This window comes from Juglans microcarpa x Juglans regia, chromosome 3D (genome assembly GCF_004785595.1).
Source record: "Juglans microcarpa x Juglans regia isolate MS1-56 chromosome 3D, Jm3101_v1.0, whole genome shotgun sequence".
Taxonomy (NCBI): Eukaryota; Viridiplantae; Streptophyta; class Magnoliopsida; order Fagales; family Juglandaceae; genus Juglans; species Juglans microcarpa x Juglans regia.
This window is the reverse complement of record NC_054598.1, coordinates 10,988,884-11,008,237: the sequence shown is the minus strand read 5'-3', so window position 1 is coordinate 11,008,237 and position 19,354 is coordinate 10,988,884. Positions and strand designations below refer to the sequence as shown.

Below are 19,354 nucleotides of genomic sequence, written 5' to 3'. Positions count from 1 at the left end.
ATCGACTGGTTCAGCAATTTCCCAGGGGTTCAAACCGGCGCTGAACTGCAGACATCTATTTTCCCTCAAATCCTCTCGCCCACCGACCGGTTCTTCATCGGTTCCTAAATTAGGCAGCTGGTCCGCGTTGGAGACTATCGATCAGGCCGATTCCTACACAACCCCAAATAGAAGAATGTCCTGTTAGATATATAATTTTACAATCTAAAATATAAATACATTAAAAAATTAGTAATGCTACGTACAGTCGTGGAGTAAGAAAGTATCGCCTAATCGTTTTGAAAAAAAGTAAAATCTACTATAAAAAAATTTTAGTTTTTTTTCTTGCAGGTCCCGTATTTACTTTCTTTTTTCAAAGAGATTGTACAGTATTTATACACTTCACCACTGTAAATATTATTTTTCATATAAAAATATTAATAATTAATAATTTTTTCCTCAATCAATGTCCCAAAAAAAAAAAAAAAGCTGAAAAATTAGGTGGACATAAATCGCAATCGCCGCATATATTCGGTAAATGTATCTCATATGAGAAGTGATAGACATAATTCTTTTTCATAAATTTTTACGCAATCATGCTTTGAAATGAGAGTGTTTCGTAAAATAATGATATTTTTGTAAATTTTTTTATAAGTTTTTTAATTTAAAATACAATTATATAAAAGATTCATCTCAGATTTAAATTAGCTGGCGCTACCCAGGCTCATTTACGTAAACGCCCTCCGCTCCGAACTGAGCATTAGTATTTATTTCTTTATATACATATTCAAAATTATATCTTTTAAAAATTGATTTTATATATCAAAAAAAATATCGACATTAAATTATACATATTTGAATCAAGTAATAATAAATATTAGTATTTTAAATTTTTTTCTTAAAATTATTATTTTTTATATATTTTACAATTAGCACTATGTACTCAAAAATACAAATTTCATATATTTAAATACTATTAATTTCATATATTAAAATGATCAATTTTATCAATAAATATTAATATGTATTAAAAAACACTTTCTATCATCAACTTAATATAAATTTCATAAAGTTAATTTTAATAGGTAGGAGAGAGAAAAAATATTAAAAATAATATTTGAAAAGTGAATAATATTTTTTAAATTTGAAGAAGTACTATTTATAGTTATCTAAAAATTTAGAGATGCATAAATTAATATAGATGAATTTAAAGATATATTACACAAATATAAAAATGAAGATGAAGATGAAGATAAAGATAAAGATGAATAACCCATTGCTAATGTTAAGTATTCCCTTTCATCTAGAAGCCTAAACCCGCTTTTCACACTACGGATGCATGTCTATATGCCTGCCTGAGATTTGTTCACTCAGACGCTTCCATCCCTCACCAGTATACTCTACACGAGAGAGAGAGGGAGGGAGAGAGACAGAATGGAGAAAGCCCTGACAAAAGTGGGTAGCTTAAAGGTTGTGGTTGGGAGCTCATGGATTACGAAGAAAGCGAAGGAGGAGTTCTCTTATCAAACTGAAGACATCACTGTGAGTATGGACTTTGTATATTTTTCTGTGTTCCCTTCTGCTAGTCTGTAGGGTGGCGCCCTATTGCTTTACTTTTTATTTGCTATCATTGTGGCATTGCCCCTTTCCAGTATGTGGTTTTGGACGTAGTTCTGGCCTTTACATGTGTAATGTGGCTTTGATTGAACTGGACCCACTTGTTGGTTTCTGCTAATTGTAGATGCTTTTCTGGAATTAGCAGTAAAATGTGAGATCTGTTGATTTTTACAAGAAAGACAATGAATTTGGATTTGGATTAAGTGTAAAAGAGAATTGTTGAGAGAAATTTGTTAATGTTGATGCGTTCTTGCTTAAATTGTGTGTTTGGATGGATGTTTGTGCTATGATGGGGACAAAATGTTCCTGTGCGTAATGAAATTTGGACATGATACAGCATTTGGGGTGAGCCTTTTAGATTGGAGGGAGGCAATTCGGTTCAAAAAAGGGAAAGCTTTTTCCTAGAATGTATTTAGGTGTTCTTTTGTATACCTCCTGTTTACACTGGCTATGCCTATTTCATTCGTATCAATAAAATTTATATCTTAGTTATAAAAGAAAAAGGGAAAGCTTTTTTAGCTCTTTATAAATTGCTAATCGTGCCAACTGACTTGAGTTCATACTTAGTAATTTCAAAGCCATTCTGAATATATCAAGACACTATGGATCCAAATAATTGATGGAATTTGTGTGGTGAGGACCGCATTTGCAAGTTTATTAACTCTACAGATGAGGTGTTGTCGGAAAAGAGATACTTTGTCCAACAAAGTTTCCATTGCTTTGAAAACCCAGTCAAGCACTGTCTCTTCTGGTTTGTATAACATAGATACTAAGTGATTAGTGAAATACTTTTTGTACATTTCATTGCTTAGTGTGTTAACCTACTGACTGTATGAAACCAGCAGTAGTTTTTTCGTAAAGGACGCAAATTATAAGCATGTCACTTATCAAAATATTTTCATGTTTATAATAGCTAACCATATAATCCTCCGAGTTTTTGCACATCTCTTTGAAGAAGTATTCATGCTACTTTGAAAGTATGCGTGCTTAGTTTGATGCTAATGCTTTCTCAATTTCCTATAAGGTTGCTTCTCATTGCAGACTCTGTCAAACACAGTGGAACACAAGGCAAAGTGGATTTTCAACAAACTAAAAGGTGTGAAACTACATTTGAACTTTTTGTACTCCATTATGCCCGAATCCTTAGTTCTGCTCATGTGGAAATGCTTGGCATGCGACTTGATTTTCCTTCTTATAAATTTCCCTTTAAGTGTTTTAGAGACTTTCATACCCCTACCACAACAGTTGGAATTTGTATACAGATGGCAGTGCATGTCATGAACCTAGCTTAATAATACAATTCGATAGGGATTGTGTGCCATCATCATCTTTTCGAAGCCGTATGTAATGTTAGTGAGCTCATTCTCTAGCCTGGTGATTGTAATTGTTTTCCTTGAAGAAGCTGATAGATTTAGGCCATCAACCTACAAAGTAGTTATTTGTAGACCTTTCTTTTATACAAGTTTCCACTTGCATCCGCATTTAATTTACCTCTGCTTCTCTCACATTTGAAACTATTTTTTCATTGTTTTTGTCTTTTATAAACCTTCATGCTTTCATTTTATAAACCCTGGCACAAGAATGTCAGCTTTCGGAGTCTTTATCTATGTTCAATTTTGATATTATTCCTCACATTTCTACTCTGCTTTTGATTAATGAAACTGGTTTTGGAAGGATTCAATGAGATGGTTTTTTTTGTTAGAAATAGATATATTTTTCATTTCGTTTCACCCTGTGTAAAGAATTTGTAGATTTAAGAATATCACAGTATGAAACAATGTTCTGCCGCAACATTGTCTTATATATTTCTTTCCTTATTTCCCTTTTTTTAAAGGTTAATCTATATCAATAAATCAGGAAGAGTTATAACTGACTAGAAAATGCCTACCAACAGGAAAGCCACTTTGTTCTTGTTAGACGAATGCACTTTGTTCAAATGGTGGGATTGAGAAGTTCATTGCTACTTATTTTTTCTAGATTAGTAATGTCCTTTATCTTCTAGCTTCATTATGAGTTAACTATTTTATTTTGGCAACCTTTTTTTAGCTGCATCTGCCGTTGTTGTTTAGAATTACCGAACCTTGTAACTATTTTTTTTGGAATTGTTTGACACATTTATTATTCTCTGGTAGTTGCATTATAGCTCAAAGCCCGTTGGAGGCAAATAGCTGAAATTCCTTGCTATTCGCATCCATTCTTTGCTGTACTTGTTTTTTAAGTTGCTGAAATGTGGCTCACTCTTATATTTTAAGGTTTCTACCTTATTATCTGTGGAGACTGTGGAGTTGCTTGTCAAATTTTCTCAACATTGTCTGATTACTAGTGTAGTTGAGATTTGAGAAGTTAGGTGCCCCCTCATATTTTCTATGGATTGAGTCTGGAATGTCTCTTCCTTTAAAATGCAGGTTCATATGAGTTCCCCTAATGTTGAGCAATTTATTGATTTGCTAGTCAGCATTCCAGCTGAAGGCTATAATAATTCCTTTGTTTATGTAATTTCAGAATGGACGAAGCAGCAAGGTAAGTAAAGCTTACACCTTGGTATTTTTTTCAGCAAGGTATTCAAATGAATTCAAGTGACACTGAGTAATCACATATATAATGAGGCTTTGATGATGAATGTGTCATTCAGAATGGGTTTCATAATGCTTTTATTTTTAGTAAAACGGTTGACCCAATTAGCAAAAGGTGACTATTTTGCATTTGGAGTGGCCGGAGTTAATGACTGTTTCAGAATCTGATTATTTGAGTAATTCTACATACAACTGTGAAGTGCGTAAACGCCGCGTCATTGCTTTGAAAAAGAGTGGGATTCACTATTAAAAAATTAATTTTTTTCATGTGGGTCTCATGTTTTATTCACTTTTTTTAAAGCGATTACGCGGTGATTGCAAAATTCACGGTTGCAAATATATTTTCTCTTAACCTTGATTTTCAATTCTATGTGAGAAATTGGACATGGCTTTTGAGAAGTCAGTACAAGATTCTTATCAACTGTTTTTGTATAATATATTGCGGTTAACTTGTTATTTGTTTTTCAAATCCACAGATATCAATAATATGGAATTTATGTGTTTCTTTACGGCAGCTCTACCTTGTTCTTAGTGGAGTGGAGAAAGACTTTCTTCTTGAGGGTAGAGTGCAAAACCTACAATCATTAGATAGTAGATGACTGGAAAGATTGGAACAGGCAGCAAGGTGGCATAGGAGTTCAACAGGATAAAAGTTGGCAATCATGGTGGGATGATGAGCCTTGTGCATAATTAGAATCTTGTTTATTAAGAAATGAGACTACTTAGATCCCACTTAGTGGTAAGTTTATGTACCAGCCGGATGAAATTATACAAATTTTATTCGTTCGTCAATGAAATCCCAGAAGAAAAGTTTATTTCAGGTTTCGATATTTTCAAGTGGCTTGCGTGGGATTTATGTCCAAATCCGCACCTTTGGAGCACACGTGAAACCTTACTCGGAGAAACCCTTTCCCAGAAGGGCTGGAGTTACAAGGGTTAGCGTGATCTTAACAGAGGTCATCCAGGCATTTTCTATCACATGCATACTACCCGCAAATATCAACATAAAATAGTCCATAGCTCTAATAACTGATTTTGTGAACAAATGAGTTGAATATTTTTTTTTTTGTGAACAAATGAGTTGAATATTTTGTGAACAAATAGTCCATTAGTAAAATTATATTTTTTTTTAATTTTTTCTTAATGATTGAAGATGTTAAAAAAATACTTAAAAAAATAATAAAAAAATAAAAAATTTCAAATATAGTGTAAGTAGTAAAGGATTGATGAATTAGTTGTAAAGATATCATTACCTTTCTTTTTTCATCTACAGGATTAAATTAAAGTAGTAGTCATATTAATTAAGGTGGAGATATTTTTGTAAAATAATGTTATTTTTATAAAATGTTTACAAAATTGTTTCTGATTTAATACGTTATTATGAAATATATTGTGAAAAATATTGTGTATAAATTATTTTTTAAATAAAATAATTAACTCACAATGAAACTAAAAAAATAATAATAATAATTAAAAAAAAAAAATTGCATTCGTAACAAGAGCAGCAACCAGGGTTTCCAATATCTGGAGGCTTAGCTAGAGGCACCACCCTCCTGATGCTGTTATTCGTCCAAATTGCAGAAATTCGAGACGCAGAGAGATAGAGAGAGGCAAAGGAGAGGGATCCTTACTTGAGAAGGCGCCGTTGAACAGTGGCCACACCGCAGGAGGCGTGAGGCGGAGGAGAGCAGACGCTCGGCCTGGGCTCGACGCTCGGGGGGCTTCTGGAGAGAGAGGGAGAGAAAGCGAGAGAGATCGTCAGCGAGAGTGACCCGTCTTGGAGCGAGAGGGTTAGGAGCGAAGAAGTGAAAATATTGTCTCGGGTTTCTCAGTGATTTTGAATCCCAGAACTAGAAGTGAAGAAAATAAATAAACAAAAAGCCGGAAGTTTCAGGGCGTGCGTGCAGCACAACAACAGGTCTCCACGAAGCTGGTGAAACGCAAAGATCTGTGACAATCCACAGAAAACGCTTTCAGTGAATGGGGAGGTGGAGAGCCGCTTTCCTTCTCCTCGATCACATAGCCTCTGCTTCCAAATCGCTTATCCCTAACCCCCCTCTTCCTCCCAGACCTCTCCGTCTCTCACTTCACTCAAGTCCCGTTTCTTACTTCTTCAGTTCAAGACCGTTCTCTGCAATCCCATCCCGCGTCTCGGTGGATATCAACGAATTTGATTCTGGGTCTCCGAGTTTCGATCACAACGATGAATTATTTGATAAGGAAGACGAGGAAATTGGAAAGATTCCCGTCAAAGCCTTCTTTCTCTGCACCAGGTTTGCCACTGGGAGTCCTTTCCATGAATTACGAACGGTGTTTGTTTGTTTTTTTTTTCTTTTTTGTGGTTAATCCACGCAGTCTCTCTCCATTATGTTTCTTTGCAGCTATGATTGTTTCTGTTTGGATGGGTTTTACAAAATAGCATTTGGGGTTGTGTGTTTTGTTTGTGTTTGGAATTAGTTTCTGATGGAATTGGGATATTCTGCTATAATTGCACTGGCGGTAAAGAATGCGGGAGAACGTTTATTAGATTTTTCCGGCTTAAATTTCATAATTGTTGATTACTATTGCTCCCTCCCTTTCTTACCTCTTTTTTTTCTCCGTCATTCTGTTTTTGTTCTGCATGGTCTCTAAGATTCATGGTTTTGGCAGTATCAATTTGAAGAGCATGCAAGCCGAGAATTTAAGCAACGTAGTTCCTCCTACCTCTCGCTCCTCAAATTATATTGCCCTCAGATATTGTGATTTCTCTACAGAAAATACTGTAAGATTATTAAGAAACAGTTTTATCCTTTTACTTGGTTCAAGTTCTTACTCTGTTCGTAGAAACTAGAATTCGCCTAAGTCCTGTTCTTCTCCCACAATTTTATACCATTTAATTTTTTTGGTCAGTCAGATGGTAAAATGAAACAATTTCTGACCATTTCACAAGCTAACCACTTCCCAATATTTATAAACACATAGAGTTAATGTTCATCAATTGATTTTTGGGCTAGGAGGCAGTGTCTTGAATTAGTTTGTCAAGAGATAAAGTGCAATTGGGTAGGTCTTAGGTCCACATTTCCCCCAAATACAGGAAAAGGGCCAAGGGGGGCATGGAGTGGGGGTTTGAGTCACATCCAAGAGTGGCTGATCAGTGTTTCCTATTGGTCAGCAATTGCAGCAAATTTGAGTCATGTGGTGGTTCCCAGCAAGAATTTTGCAACTGGACTTATACAAGTGGTCTTACCTGGAGTTTAATAAGAGAATCTTTCAAAGCTTTAATCACAATCGTTATGAATAGCAACATGATTGGTTTAAAATTGCTTTTGATTACACGAGACTTTGGATGTAGGTCTTTGGAGTCAAGAGGAATCTGGGCTGCTGCCGTTACATGGTTGTCTTCCAGTATGGATCTGCGGTTCTGTTTAATATTGAGGATCATGAAGCTGAAATTTACTTAGACATAGTTCGAAGACATGCTTCTGGATTGCTTTCCGAGATGAGGAAAGATGGTAAAATTCTTTAAGAATGGGATTAAGTTTTTTTAACGGCATGAATCTTTTATCCAAATGAGCACTATATTTATCTTCATCTATTTTTGTTCCCAATAGTTGCTCTCCACTGTCATTAAGTATGAAATAGTTCTGTAGCTATGTGATTCTTTTGGTTGCTTTCCTGTAGTTTGTTGAGTCCATTAGCTTCATTGCCGTGTTGGTCATTGGACATTTCCCCCATAGCTTTATAAATACATACTACTTACCATGTGAACAATTGTGTACTTACCTATAGCTCTTTGTGTCTTCATTCTAGATTATGCTGTAAAAGAGAAGCCATCATTGGTTGAGGATATGCGAGGAGGTCCAGACTACATTGTTCTCAAGACATTGGACACTGATGGTGTCCGCATTATAGGAAGTGTGCTTGGCCAAAGTATAGCTTTGGATTATTTTGTTTCACAGGTAATTTCTTGGTGGGATTTCCAAGTTTGTATTTATTCTGTAAGTTGTTTAGTGGAGTAGAAAGCACTTGGTTTCTTGCTTTTAAACCACTTTTGGTGCATTCCAGATTCTATAGGCTTGAACTGTTCGAATATAAGCATTTAAGATGTCTATTGATTTTCATTGTGCCATGGAACCATGGCTTATGTTGCTTGAAACAGCATAATATTTTGCAAGGAGTTTTGATCGAAACCAAGTTAAACTTCAATGACCTTAACCTCTCTCTCTCTCTCTCTTGCACGTACAGATTGATGGTATGGTTCAAGAATTTGCAGACATAAATCGTGGAATGGAGAAAACCGGAACTTTTACAATGGATAAAAAGAAGCTCCTTCAGCTTGTTGGGAAGGCTAATTCAAATCTAGCTGATGTAATTCTAAAAGTTGGTCTTTTTGAGAGGTAATGACATTGTTTTTTGTAGTCTCATTCGATGCGTCAGAATGTGGCTGGTTATGTGTTTAAGTAGATAATGAATACCAGAAGTTCCTTCTGCATACTGGATGATCTAACTTTTACTATTCTAGGCATTAATAGCTAATGCCTCTACTTGGCTCCATCACTCCTACAGATTAAGCTCACTATGATGTTGGTTGAGTTTACATTTAGCAAGCAGAAATTACAGTCCAACAAAACCCCATGCTTGGGTCAAGTTGTGAACATAAATGAATCCAAGTTATTTCAAAATTGAAATTAGGTTAATCAAAGACTGGAGCCTGCCCTACCTCATCTCATTATGCTAAACATGCTTGTTTAAAGTTAGTTCGGTTCATGAAGCTTGAATAAAGCTGTTTCTTCTCATTCATGTTGCCTCCAGGCTTCGATTGGGCTCATTAAGCTTGAACAAAGCTGTTTCTGTTCTTGACTGTTCTTGACTCTGGAGTCATTACAACTTCTTCCTTGGCTTCCAAAGCTAGCACCAAATAAAGTGAGAACTCTGTAAATCTACTATGATTTGGCTTTACAAAGATCAGATAACCTGAAAATCGGTTCTTTAAAGTTGGTTACTTTTGAACATGTTTGAGTACTTGCATAATTTCCCCGATATTTTTTACAGCCTTTCGAGTACATGAATTTGGTTCAAGTTTGCTTCTTGCAGCTCTTCATATTTGTTTGGTTCTTTTATTATTCAGATCAGAAATTGCTTGGAGGGATGCCAAGTATGCTCAAATACATGAATATCTTCGTGAGGAGTATGAGGTGACTCAACGCTTCGGAAATTTGGATTTCAAATTAAAATTCGTGGAGGTATGCCTGCCGTTATGTCCGTATGGATATATATGTTTCATTTGGGTCACTTAGAAATTGGGTTTGTTACTTAAATAGGAAAAAAAAAATATTGCACAGCCAAGGCAAAAAATAAAGAAGATAATATCTGATTTGATTTGTATCCACATTACATCAGGCGGAAGTAATATAATTCTGTCATATGTTTGGATGGCTTTTCCTTGTACTTTCATGACTATAGTTATATATTGTGCATATAATGAATGTTACTGATAATTGATAAAACCCCCCTCTGAACTCTCCATTTGCAGCATAACGTTCATTTCCTCCAAGAAGTCCTCCAAAACAGGAAGTCTGATCTCTTGGAATGGTGCATCATTGGCCTGTTGACGATTGAGAATGTCATATCAATATACGAGATTGTTCGTGATTCAAATGCGATTCCTCTATAATTTTGCAAGCTGATTAAGAAACATGAAACAGATGATAATTTTGTACCAGTATTTAATCTGTTTATTTAGCAACTCAATTCATTATCATATGTATGCAATAAATTTTCTTGCATATACTACTATAAATTTTCTGATATGCTTATAATAATATTATCAATAGAGAAAAATAGAAAGTGAAATTATGAAACTATTCAGCAGCAACAAAGGGAACCGATGGTGGTTGATATCTTGAATTTTGCCTTTTGGTTTCGATAAAGAAAGCCGAGTCATTTTAAATTATAGCAGGGGTCTTCCTGTGTCACTTCAAATCATAATTAACTGACTTGAGGGAAGAAGATCTCGTCAAATGGCCATGACAAATGGCACTGGAAAAGATTCATTTTCGAGCAGATTCTGATGATTGTAATTGGAGTAATGTTAGATATAATTTTGAAGTGTGCAACTCCAATGTTGTCATTTTGAAAAAAAAAATTTGGTATTTTCATACAGATTTCATTGGTAGTGTACGTTTTTTGAAAAGACTTGTACAAAAGTTACAAATTTAAGATTGACCAATGAATGTGTCTGAATTCTTTTTTGGTTTGATCTATTGCTTATTACATACAATACTACAGTTGTAATCGTTTAATAATCCTTTCATCCAAGCAATGTTGCTACAAGAAACATTGTTGTTTCTACTTTTAACTGTAGATTGAGCAAGCCAGAGAATACGATTTCCGCATGAGACTGTTCGGCTCTATAATACATTGAAGCAAGAACATTTTGGGATTTGGTCTTTATCAAGCAAAGGATTCCGAGTATTGCTTAAAAGTTAAATTTCCAAAAGCACAAGATCATGCAGTTTCATTGCACCATTGATACCCACAGCAGTTACCTGCACCAGTTTGATAATATCATCATCCTACAACTTTTAGCATGGTCAGCAATTGCTGGCCATTCACCCTATCTTGAGTGTTATCGTAAAAGTTCAAATGGCAATGGCAATCATCAAACTCTGCATAACATGCGTATCTTAAACCCAGAGCAGACGAGATCTGAAGTGCTGAAAACCATAATAGTGCATCCAATCTAATACAAAGAAAAACAAGGTTACTGATATCTACTCTATATGAATACCAGCAATGATTTAGGTCTTTGAATCCCCATGACCATGATATTCATTCTTCAGTCCAAATTCAAAATTCTTTTACTCTGACGGCATCACGGGGCATCTGATAAGCATCTGTAGGCCTTGACTTCTTCACACCAGCTGTAAACCAAACCTTATCAGACTTGTAGCCCTCTACCGCCACATTTGTCACTTTAACCCACACTAGAACCTTTGTCTTCATTCCCTCTATGCCCATAAGCTTTCCTCTCCCCAAAATTGCTTTAACTCGAGTAGCATACCTTATCACAGAGGAGTCTTGTAAGCTGACCTCACATACAGAAGGCAAGTACACAACCAGTTTGGCTTTGGACTCATCAAATTCATAGCAGGTTATGTTCTGGGGAAAGAGGCCCCGTGGTAAGTTGTACTCTTGAAGGAGATCTGGTAAGCTTTTCACTGGCTTTCCTGTTGGTAGGCATTTTTTAGTCAGTTAGAACTCTTACTGATTTATTGATGTAGATTAACCTATAAAAAAGGGAAATAAGGAAAGAAATATATAAGACAATGTTGCGGCAGAACATTGTTTCCTACTGTGATATTCTTAAATCTACAAATTCTTTACACAGGCTGAAATGAAATGAAAAATATATCTATTTCTAACAAAAAAAAAAAAAAAAACCATCTCAATGAATCCTTCCAAAACTAGTTTCATTAATCAAATGTAGAATAGAAATGTGAGGAATAATATCAAAAGTTAACACAGATAAAGACTCCAAAAGCTGACATTCTTGTGCCAGGGTTTATAAAATGAAAGCATGAAGGTTTATAAAAGAAACAAACAATGAAAAAAATAGTATCAAATGTGAGAGAAGCAGAGGTAAATTAAATGCGGATGCAAGTGGAAACTTGTATAAAAGAAAGGTCTGCAAATAAGTACTCTTTTTTTTATTTTTTATTATAAGTGGGTCTACAAATAACTACTTTGTAGGTTGATGGCCTAAATCTATCGGCGTCTTCAAGGAAAACAATTACAATCACCAGGCTAGAGAATGAGCTCACTAACATTACATATGGCTTCAAAAAGATGATGATGGCACACAATCCCTATCGTATTGTATTATTAAGCTAGGTTCATGACATGCACTGCCATCTGTATACAAATTTCAATTGTTGTGGTAGGGGTATGAAAGTCTCTAAAACGCTGAAAGGGAAATTTACATGAAGGAAAATCAAGTTGCATGTCAAGCATTTCCACAGCAGAACTAAGGATTCAGGCATAATGGAGTATAAAAAGTTCAAATGTAGTTTCACACCTTTTAGTTTGTTGAAAATCCACTTTGCCTTGTCTTCCACTGTGTTTGACAGAGTCTACAATGAGAAGAAACCTTTTAGGAAATTGAGAAAGCATTAGCATCAAACTAAGCACGCATACTTCAAAGTAGCATGAATACTTCGTCAAAGAGATGTGCAAAACTCTTAGGATTATATGGTTAGCTATTATAAACATGAAAATATTAACATGCTTATAATTAACAGCGTCTTTTACGAAAAAACAACTGTTGGTTTCATACAGTCAGTAGGTTAACACTCTAAGTAACGCAATGTACAAAAAAATATTTCACTGATCACTTAGTATCTATGTTATATGAGCTCAAGTCAGTTAGCACGATTTGCAATTTATAAAGAGCTAAAAAAGCTTTCCCTTTTTTGAACCGAACTGCCTCCCTCCAATCTAAAAGGCTCACCCCAAATGCTGTATCATGTCCAAATTTCACCATCATTACGCACAGGAACATTTTGTCCCCATCATAGCACAAACATCCATCCAACACACAATTTAAGCAAGCACGCATCAACATTAACAAATTTCTCTCAACAATTCCCTTTTACACTTAATCTAAATCCAAATTCATTGTCTTGTAAAAATCAACAGATCTCACATTTTACTGCTAATTCCAGAAAAGCATCCACAATTAGCAGAAACCAACAAGTGGGTCCAGTTCAATCAAAGCCACATTACACATGTAAAGACCAGAACTACCTCCAAAACCACATACTGGAAAGGGGCAATGCCACAATGATAGCAAATAAAAAGTAAAACGAAAGGGCGCCACCCTACAGACTAGCAGAAGGGAACACAGAAAAATATACAAAGTCCATACTCACAGTGATGTCTTCAGTTAGATTAGAGAACTCCTCCTTCGCTTTCTTCGTAATCCATGAGCTCCCAACCACAACCTTTAAGCTGCCCACTTTTGTCAGAGCTTTCTCCATTCTGTCTCTCTCTCCCTCTCTCTCTCGGTAAAGTATACCGGTGAGGGACGGAAGCGTCTGAGTGAACAAATCTCAGGCAGGCATATAGACATGCATCCGTAGTGTGAAAAGCGGCTCTAGGCTTCTAGATGAAAAAGGGAATAGTTCGAAGTTGAGGGCGTTTACGTAAATGAGCCGGGGTGGCGCCAGCTAATTTACTGAGAATCTGAGATGAAAATGGATACACAGTTATTTTCAGAATCTTTTATATAATTGTATTTTAAATTAAAAAATTTATAAAACAATTTACAAAAATATCATTATTTTACGAAACACTCTCATTTTAAAGTATGATTTCATAAAAATTTATGAAAAAGTATTATGTCTATCACTACCCATACGAGATACCATTACCGAATATATACGGCGATTGCGATTTATGTCCACCTAATTTTTCAGGTTTTTATTTTTGAATTTTGGGGAAAATTTTATTAATTATTAAAATTTTTTACAGTACACTAACACTGCACAATCTCTTTAAAAAAATGAGTAAATACGAGATCGATATAAAAAAAAAAATGATAATAGATTCTACTTTTTTCCTTAACTTATTACCTTCGTATGATAGGTGTTATGTTTTCCTAATTATTTACATAATTATTAATTATTAATGAGATGACACGGTGCCATATTATTATGCAGAGTGATTTTTCCACTTGAATAAACAGCCAAAAAGAAAAGGCAGCATAAATATTTGTAAGCATATAGTACACGGTAATTTTCCACTTTTTATCCTTTTTGTGTGCTAACGCTGATTCACTACATATTTCAGCTATTATAATCGTGATGATTGATTTTGAACTCCAAATATTCCATTGCACATGGTGGGAGTCACATATTCGCGTAGTTGCCAGCTAAAAAGCATGCTCCTTTTGGTTTCCTTTTTTTTTTTTTGTAAACAGATTCAAAGAGAGAAGAAAAACAACCGACCTTTTAAAGAACAAACTTTTTTAGTTCTACATATGCAATTTCCAATCAGAGTATTGTTGGATTTGTGTAGCTTGATTTATTATTGTGGCAGCCAGACTTGATGATCCGACCCGACAAATGGTTTGTTATGGTTTTGTACTGTTTTTGATTCAAGAAGTGTCAAAATAAAGAGTTTGTTTAACTTTCCGTTCAAACAAAAATCAGATAAAAAGTTAGCTCGAGTCTCGCTCGACCGTGGGGTTGAGCGAAAGCCAAACAGAGAATTCGCTCGATTTGTGTTCGACACGCCATTCGAGCGAATATTGTAGAAAAGTGAAAATTAAAATTTCTGTCATATAATTCTATAAATATGATTATTTTGTGCAATATGGCCATTTTAAACAATGAAAAATCACAACAAAAATATACATTGTGATTCCTCAACATAATAAAACTCTCTACAGTTCCGTAGACGCAAGCACGTCGCCAAACCATATAAATTTGTGTCATGTGATTAATTGTTTGATTATATCTTGTTTACTTTTATTTTATTGTCATCATTTTCACAAGTATAGTGACTGTCAATGCAGCAATCCTTCATATATGGGATGGATGTCAAACATTTACCACACTCTATCCAACAGTAGGACCTTGATCTGGATAAAACCAGGCAGTTTTCAATCTTCTCTCTTGATCATCGAAGCAGAAATTTTTTGAGAAGAATAATAAATAAAAAAAAAAAAAAAAAAGCATTTTTTATTGAGTTTTACACCCAGGAAGGGTTTCAGAAATGTGGAGGAGCGACTCTCAAAACTGATTAATGTAGATATTTAAATTATTAGCTATCTTAACATCCAAAAAACCCTGTAAAGAAAGTCAAAATAAGAAACAACGAGTACACTTTAATCTCTTTTTTAATCCAATCTTCGCAGCAAATATTCAACCTGAACTTGCTTTGTTAGGGGCATGATCCAATCCCCAAACAGATCGGCAACTAAACTTGGCTTGATTTTGTATGCTGGATCAGCCACATCTTCCTCTTGGTTGATGTCTACATCTTGTCCAAATATTTTAGCCTTCATCTCTACTCTCTTCTTGACTGCTTCTTCCACAGTTTCATATGTCAACAATTCAATTAATTGAGCCGTGTCCTGCAAGACCCACATTTCCTCACCAAATGAAGCGGGGTAATAATTTAAGAAAATCAATCATATTGGCAAAACATTAACTAACCAAAAAGATAAGGGAGTCGGAGCTCATATATGCCAGCAACTTACTTGTACCCTAATGGCAGCCTCGTACAGAGCAGGTGACTGGATAAATTTTGCCTCTGCAACAAATTTACCATAGTGGATTCTCTTGGAGAGTGCCTGCAATAAGTGTCCAATCAAACTAAGTCTTTATTCAAACAAACAAACATGGAATGTAACCGATAAATTCAAGTCTCTCATATGCTATTAAATCAGAATTGAGACTTAACCTGATAAAGCATAGTAGCCGTGACATGAATACTTGCCAGTTAAAATGAGGAAAAAAAATGGATGAATGGTACTCAATGAGACTTATTATTCTTTCTAATGGTAGTGCTACTTTATTGCTGAAAAAATATATCCAAGCAAATACATTTTATTCAAAACATGAATCAAATGACCCATCAATTTGAGAAGGATCAAAATAAGAGACCTTACCAAGCATAAGATAAATTTAACAGCAGACTGCCAACTTCTCGAGTCTCGAAATTTAGTTAGACCCAAGAAAAATGCCTACAGGTCATGAATTAAGGGGTTGCAGAAGATCCCTCCTTGAGAAAAAATTGGATGGCATGTACCACTATTATACACGTTTGGCAATTTTTGTGGGCATTGTGAAAACAATCAGAGAAGGCCAAATAGCAGAAGTCCATCTCACAAATTAAGAGTAAAGAGAAGGAAGCAATTTGCTGACACTGGGCATATCTAGATTAGTCAATAGACAATTTTGCTTAATTCTCACACCAAGTAGAGAATTAGATTAAAAAAAAGGTCAAAGTGTTAAAAAATTTTGAACTCTTGAAAGACAATAAATAGAGCCAAAACACAATGCTCGGTTACTTCTATCAAAGAGCACATGTTGAAAAACTGGACGTTGATCGGGTTGCTTTTTAGGCATTGCCAAAACAAAATGAAGAGACAAGTTCATATATAACCCTAGTATCTCTTGGCCTTGCTGTTAAAAAAATACTTTAGGTTGATAACATAGCAAGATTTTTTTTTTTTTTTTTTTGATAAGTTGATAACATAGCAAGATTTTGATGCTATACCTGCAGGCAAAGTGAGTCACAAACAGCAGCTGATCCATAATTGCCATCATCTCCTGCTTTTACTAATCTTGGAAGAAGATCTCTAAAATACACATTCCACACCTTATTGTTTATATTGATCGACTCAGCACAGGGGTGCAAAACCTAGTTCCAAATCAAGGAAAAAAAGACCTCTTATCAACAATAAATAAAAATGTTATCTAAAGAGATCACAAGGAGGATTTCATCCCTCCGCGGACACCAAAAAAAACAGCGATAACAACAAAGAACTGATGTTATAAGGTTTAATTATCTTCATCATGTTAAGCTATAATTCCCGAAATGGCTAGATCTCTGCACCAAAACAAAGTTTGACATATTATTTACTACGTCAGGCCAAAACAGATGCTGAAAAATCTTACCTCAACATACACGAAAACTTTGGTTATGGGTCCCTGATGTTAACAAACGTCAAATTCATAAATTATATTACATTGTATTTCTATAAGAGTTTGATTAAACTTTTGGCAATTAAGTCCTCCCAACCCAAGCACAGAAGTAAAACAAACACCCCCCCCCCCCCCTCTTCCTCGCCAAAAAAAAAAAAAAAAGGAGGAAAAATAAAATGATATAAAAAGAAAGTAAAAAGCAAATGAATTCTGGAAACTCAGTGTATCAAAGAAATGAATAAAAAAAAGATCCTGAATACCTAACTACATATAACAGTTGAAGATTTTAACTTGCCATATAGAAAGATTCAATTGCCAATTTTCCTCATTTGAATCACACAAAAGAAATAAGCCCAAGCATTGAGTGTATTTAATACTAATGAGTGGCCCATATTTTTTTTCTGTTATCAAAATGGAAAGATCTATGAGACTCTTGTATGAAACATCGATAGGAATAGTATTCGATACCTGGGGGTACTGCAAAGGTGGAAGTATTGGCTCAGGTAGGTCCGTGGGGAAGAAAGGATGCTCGTTCGGGCTCTGATATCTGCCCACCTAGTTTTCAAAGAGAAGCAAATTAGAAAACTTGTGGCATCATAACTCTAGTTGTTCCTCGAGTATTTTTCTCCCTGGGAGATGAGATAACCTGAGCCTGGAGTTTTTCACTTTCCCTGACCATGTACTCAACCAATGATCCGCGGAATCCATTCATGGAGAATGCATCGTGGTTATATGTATCTGCATTATAACAATATTGAGCCCTCTCCAAAAGGCTAAATATTATGCTGTCTTCTTTTCGAATCAAAGAGTGCCTTATGCCGTCTAGTGTCAAGGTCTCACTCTCATCCACCCTCTTCTTTCTTGCATGTCTGTCTCAAAAGAAGAACCATGTCATAAGTTGCTTAATCAACACCGAAAATAACTCCTTTCTATAGTTGGAGGAGTTTCTTTTGTGTGATATCCTAATAAGTTAGCTTACAGAATTCATCCACACTATTCATTGTTTTTCCAATGCTGTGCCCCACATCCAAGAATTCCCACATCAATATATCCCACAGCAAAAATAAAGAAAAGGATGTGGCAATGACTTCGATTGCCTGGTCATAAACATAGCCTAACGTATCACGCTTAGAGGTTAGACATTCAAATCAACTTGGCATATGGCTATCTAATTTAATTTCAACTCTAAACAAATACTAAAACAAATGAAGTAAGGTTGTATTAGCATAGAAAAATATCGCATGATATATGATCCAAACATACGTATAAATGTGCATGTGCGTTACTCTTTGCAGAGTTTCATCCAGGGGACAGAAAAAAAGAAAAAAAGAAAAGAGGAAATGGAGCATGCCCCTCTTTCTTTCAACCCCCAATTCCCATCAAGAAAAAGTTGAGGCAATTCAAAGTGCCATTTAAGCTTTAATTATTGAGAGGATTCGGCATCATTGTGAGAAGCCAAAAGAGTGGCCGCAGATACGCATCTGATCCATTTACCGTGGATGTAAAGGTCACCATTTGCATGGAATATTATGCACAATTATACATGGATTTTCTAACTCACATACGGTGCAGGTGTTCGACTACGAAAAACTAGCCAATGTTGCGCAAATCACTACGCCCTTTTCGTCGACTATGACCTGAGAATGTCCTCGCACATCATTAATTAAAAAATCAATCTTTCGTATGAAGTGGTCATCCCTCTATAAAATGCCCAGCAACCCTTATCCGGACTTCAATGTTCCCCATTTAACTAAAAGATTTTTAGTTGTGATAACTATGTAGAATTAGTTTTACAAGATTGTGCTGCTAATGCTCAAATGTTTGATGTGAACATACAAGAAATTGAAGAAATACAACGATACAACAAATTTTCCTTTCTGTACCTGATGGGAGACGAGGAGGATGAAGAAAACCAAGAAACTTGAGGAGGGCGAAGCCCCTTTCTACCGATGTTAAGGGTGTTCTGGGAGGCGAGAAGCAAAGTGGGTCTTGAAGATTTGAGGCTGGCTGGAAGGCCTGGGATAGCAGCTTCTAGTAGCTTGGCCTCCATTGCTGGCGGTAGAGAGAGAGTGAGATCGAGAGAGCTGGCGGTAGAGAGAGTGAGATCGAGAGAGTAAACAAGAGTAAGGGCGTATGGTAGTCGAAAGAAGAAGACAAAGGACCGATCATGGGGAAATAGAATTTAGGGGGGCGTCTATAACGTTGTCCTAGCTTCTCTTAGTTTCAGCGGGTAAAAAAATAGGCTTTAAACTCTCACATTTTATTCAGTGACTATACTGTGGACCCTTTACAAGTTTGATGTTTTTAACTTCTGTTTTTTTAAAATAAATAATCATTTAAGAAAATAAAATGTAATATGATATTACTAATATCTCATTTTCTATTGTGTTCCCCTAAGAAATTAAATGTATTTTCTTCCAATCTTTTTTAGAGAAATTGTTCAGGTCAAATGAACTGAGAATAAGGGTGTGTGTGGATGTTGAAGTGAGTTGA

At 35.4% G+C, this 19,354-nt stretch overlaps 3 protein-coding genes and 1 long non-coding RNA gene across 6 annotated transcripts; 2 read left to right on the top strand and 2 right to left on the bottom strand.

The window, feature by feature from the left end:
- Nucleotides 1-1,293: 1,293 nt before the first annotated feature.
- On the top strand, nt 1,294-3,500 carry LOC121255768. Its single transcript, XR_005938852.1, has 3 exons — nt 1,294-1,521; nt 2,638-2,692; nt 3,491-3,500. It is a non-coding gene; the product is annotated as an uncharacterized LOC121255768 (long non-coding RNA).
- Nucleotides 3,501-5,648: 2,148 nt separating this feature from the next.
- Nucleotides 5,649-9,953, top strand: LOC121256144 (protein RETARDED ROOT GROWTH, mitochondrial). 2 transcript variants are annotated; one of them, XR_005938925.1, is made up of 8 exons: nt 5,655-6,442; nt 6,819-6,930; nt 7,501-7,660; nt 7,959-8,107; nt 8,394-8,545; nt 8,961-9,071; nt 9,277-9,391; nt 9,682-9,711. XR_005938925.1 is itself a non-coding variant. In XM_041156807.1 (7 exons), exons 1-7 carry the CDS (start codon nt 6,150-6,152, stop codon nt 9,820-9,822), a joined length of 1,122 nt encoding a protein of 373 aa, XP_041012741.1. In that variant the 5' UTR covers nt 5,649-6,149; the 3' UTR covers nt 9,823-9,953. The 2 variants fall into 2 exon arrangements, 1 of the variants encoding a protein (XP_041012741.1); XM_041156807.1 differs by lacking the exon at nt 8,961-9,071 and having other exon boundaries at nt 5,649-6,442; nt 9,682-9,953.
- A 685-nt stretch (nt 9,954-10,638) lies between these two features.
- LOC121256302 (uncharacterized protein At5g01610-like) lies at nt 10,639-13,281 on the bottom strand. Its single transcript, XM_041157046.1, has 3 exons — nt 13,079-13,281; nt 12,226-12,280; nt 10,639-11,377 (listed from the first exon to the last, which is right to left on the bottom strand). The coding sequence occupies exons 1-3, from the start codon at nt 13,184-13,186 to the stop codon at nt 10,998-11,000; spliced, it is 543 nt and encodes a 180-aa protein (XP_041012980.1). The 5' UTR covers nt 13,187-13,281; the 3' UTR covers nt 10,639-10,997.
- Nucleotides 13,282-14,951: 1,670 nt separating this feature from the next.
- Nucleotides 14,952-19,102, bottom strand: LOC121256525 (chorismate mutase 3, chloroplastic). 2 transcript variants are annotated; one of them, XM_041157362.1, is made up of 7 exons: nt 18,966-19,102; nt 18,745-18,935; nt 17,508-17,730; nt 17,330-17,416; nt 16,434-16,577; nt 15,412-15,504; nt 14,952-15,285 (listed from the first exon to the last, which is right to left on the bottom strand). In XM_041157362.1, exons 2-7 carry the CDS (start codon nt 18,909-18,911, stop codon nt 15,049-15,051), a joined length of 951 nt encoding a protein of 316 aa, XP_041013296.1. In that variant the 5' UTR covers nt 18,912-18,935; nt 18,966-19,102; the 3' UTR covers nt 14,952-15,048. The 2 variants fall into 2 exon arrangements, with proteins under 2 accessions (XP_041013296.1, XP_041013297.1); XM_041157363.1 differs by having other exon boundaries at nt 18,745-18,945; nt 18,976-19,097.
- Between the last annotated feature and the right edge of the window lie 252 nt (nt 19,103-19,354).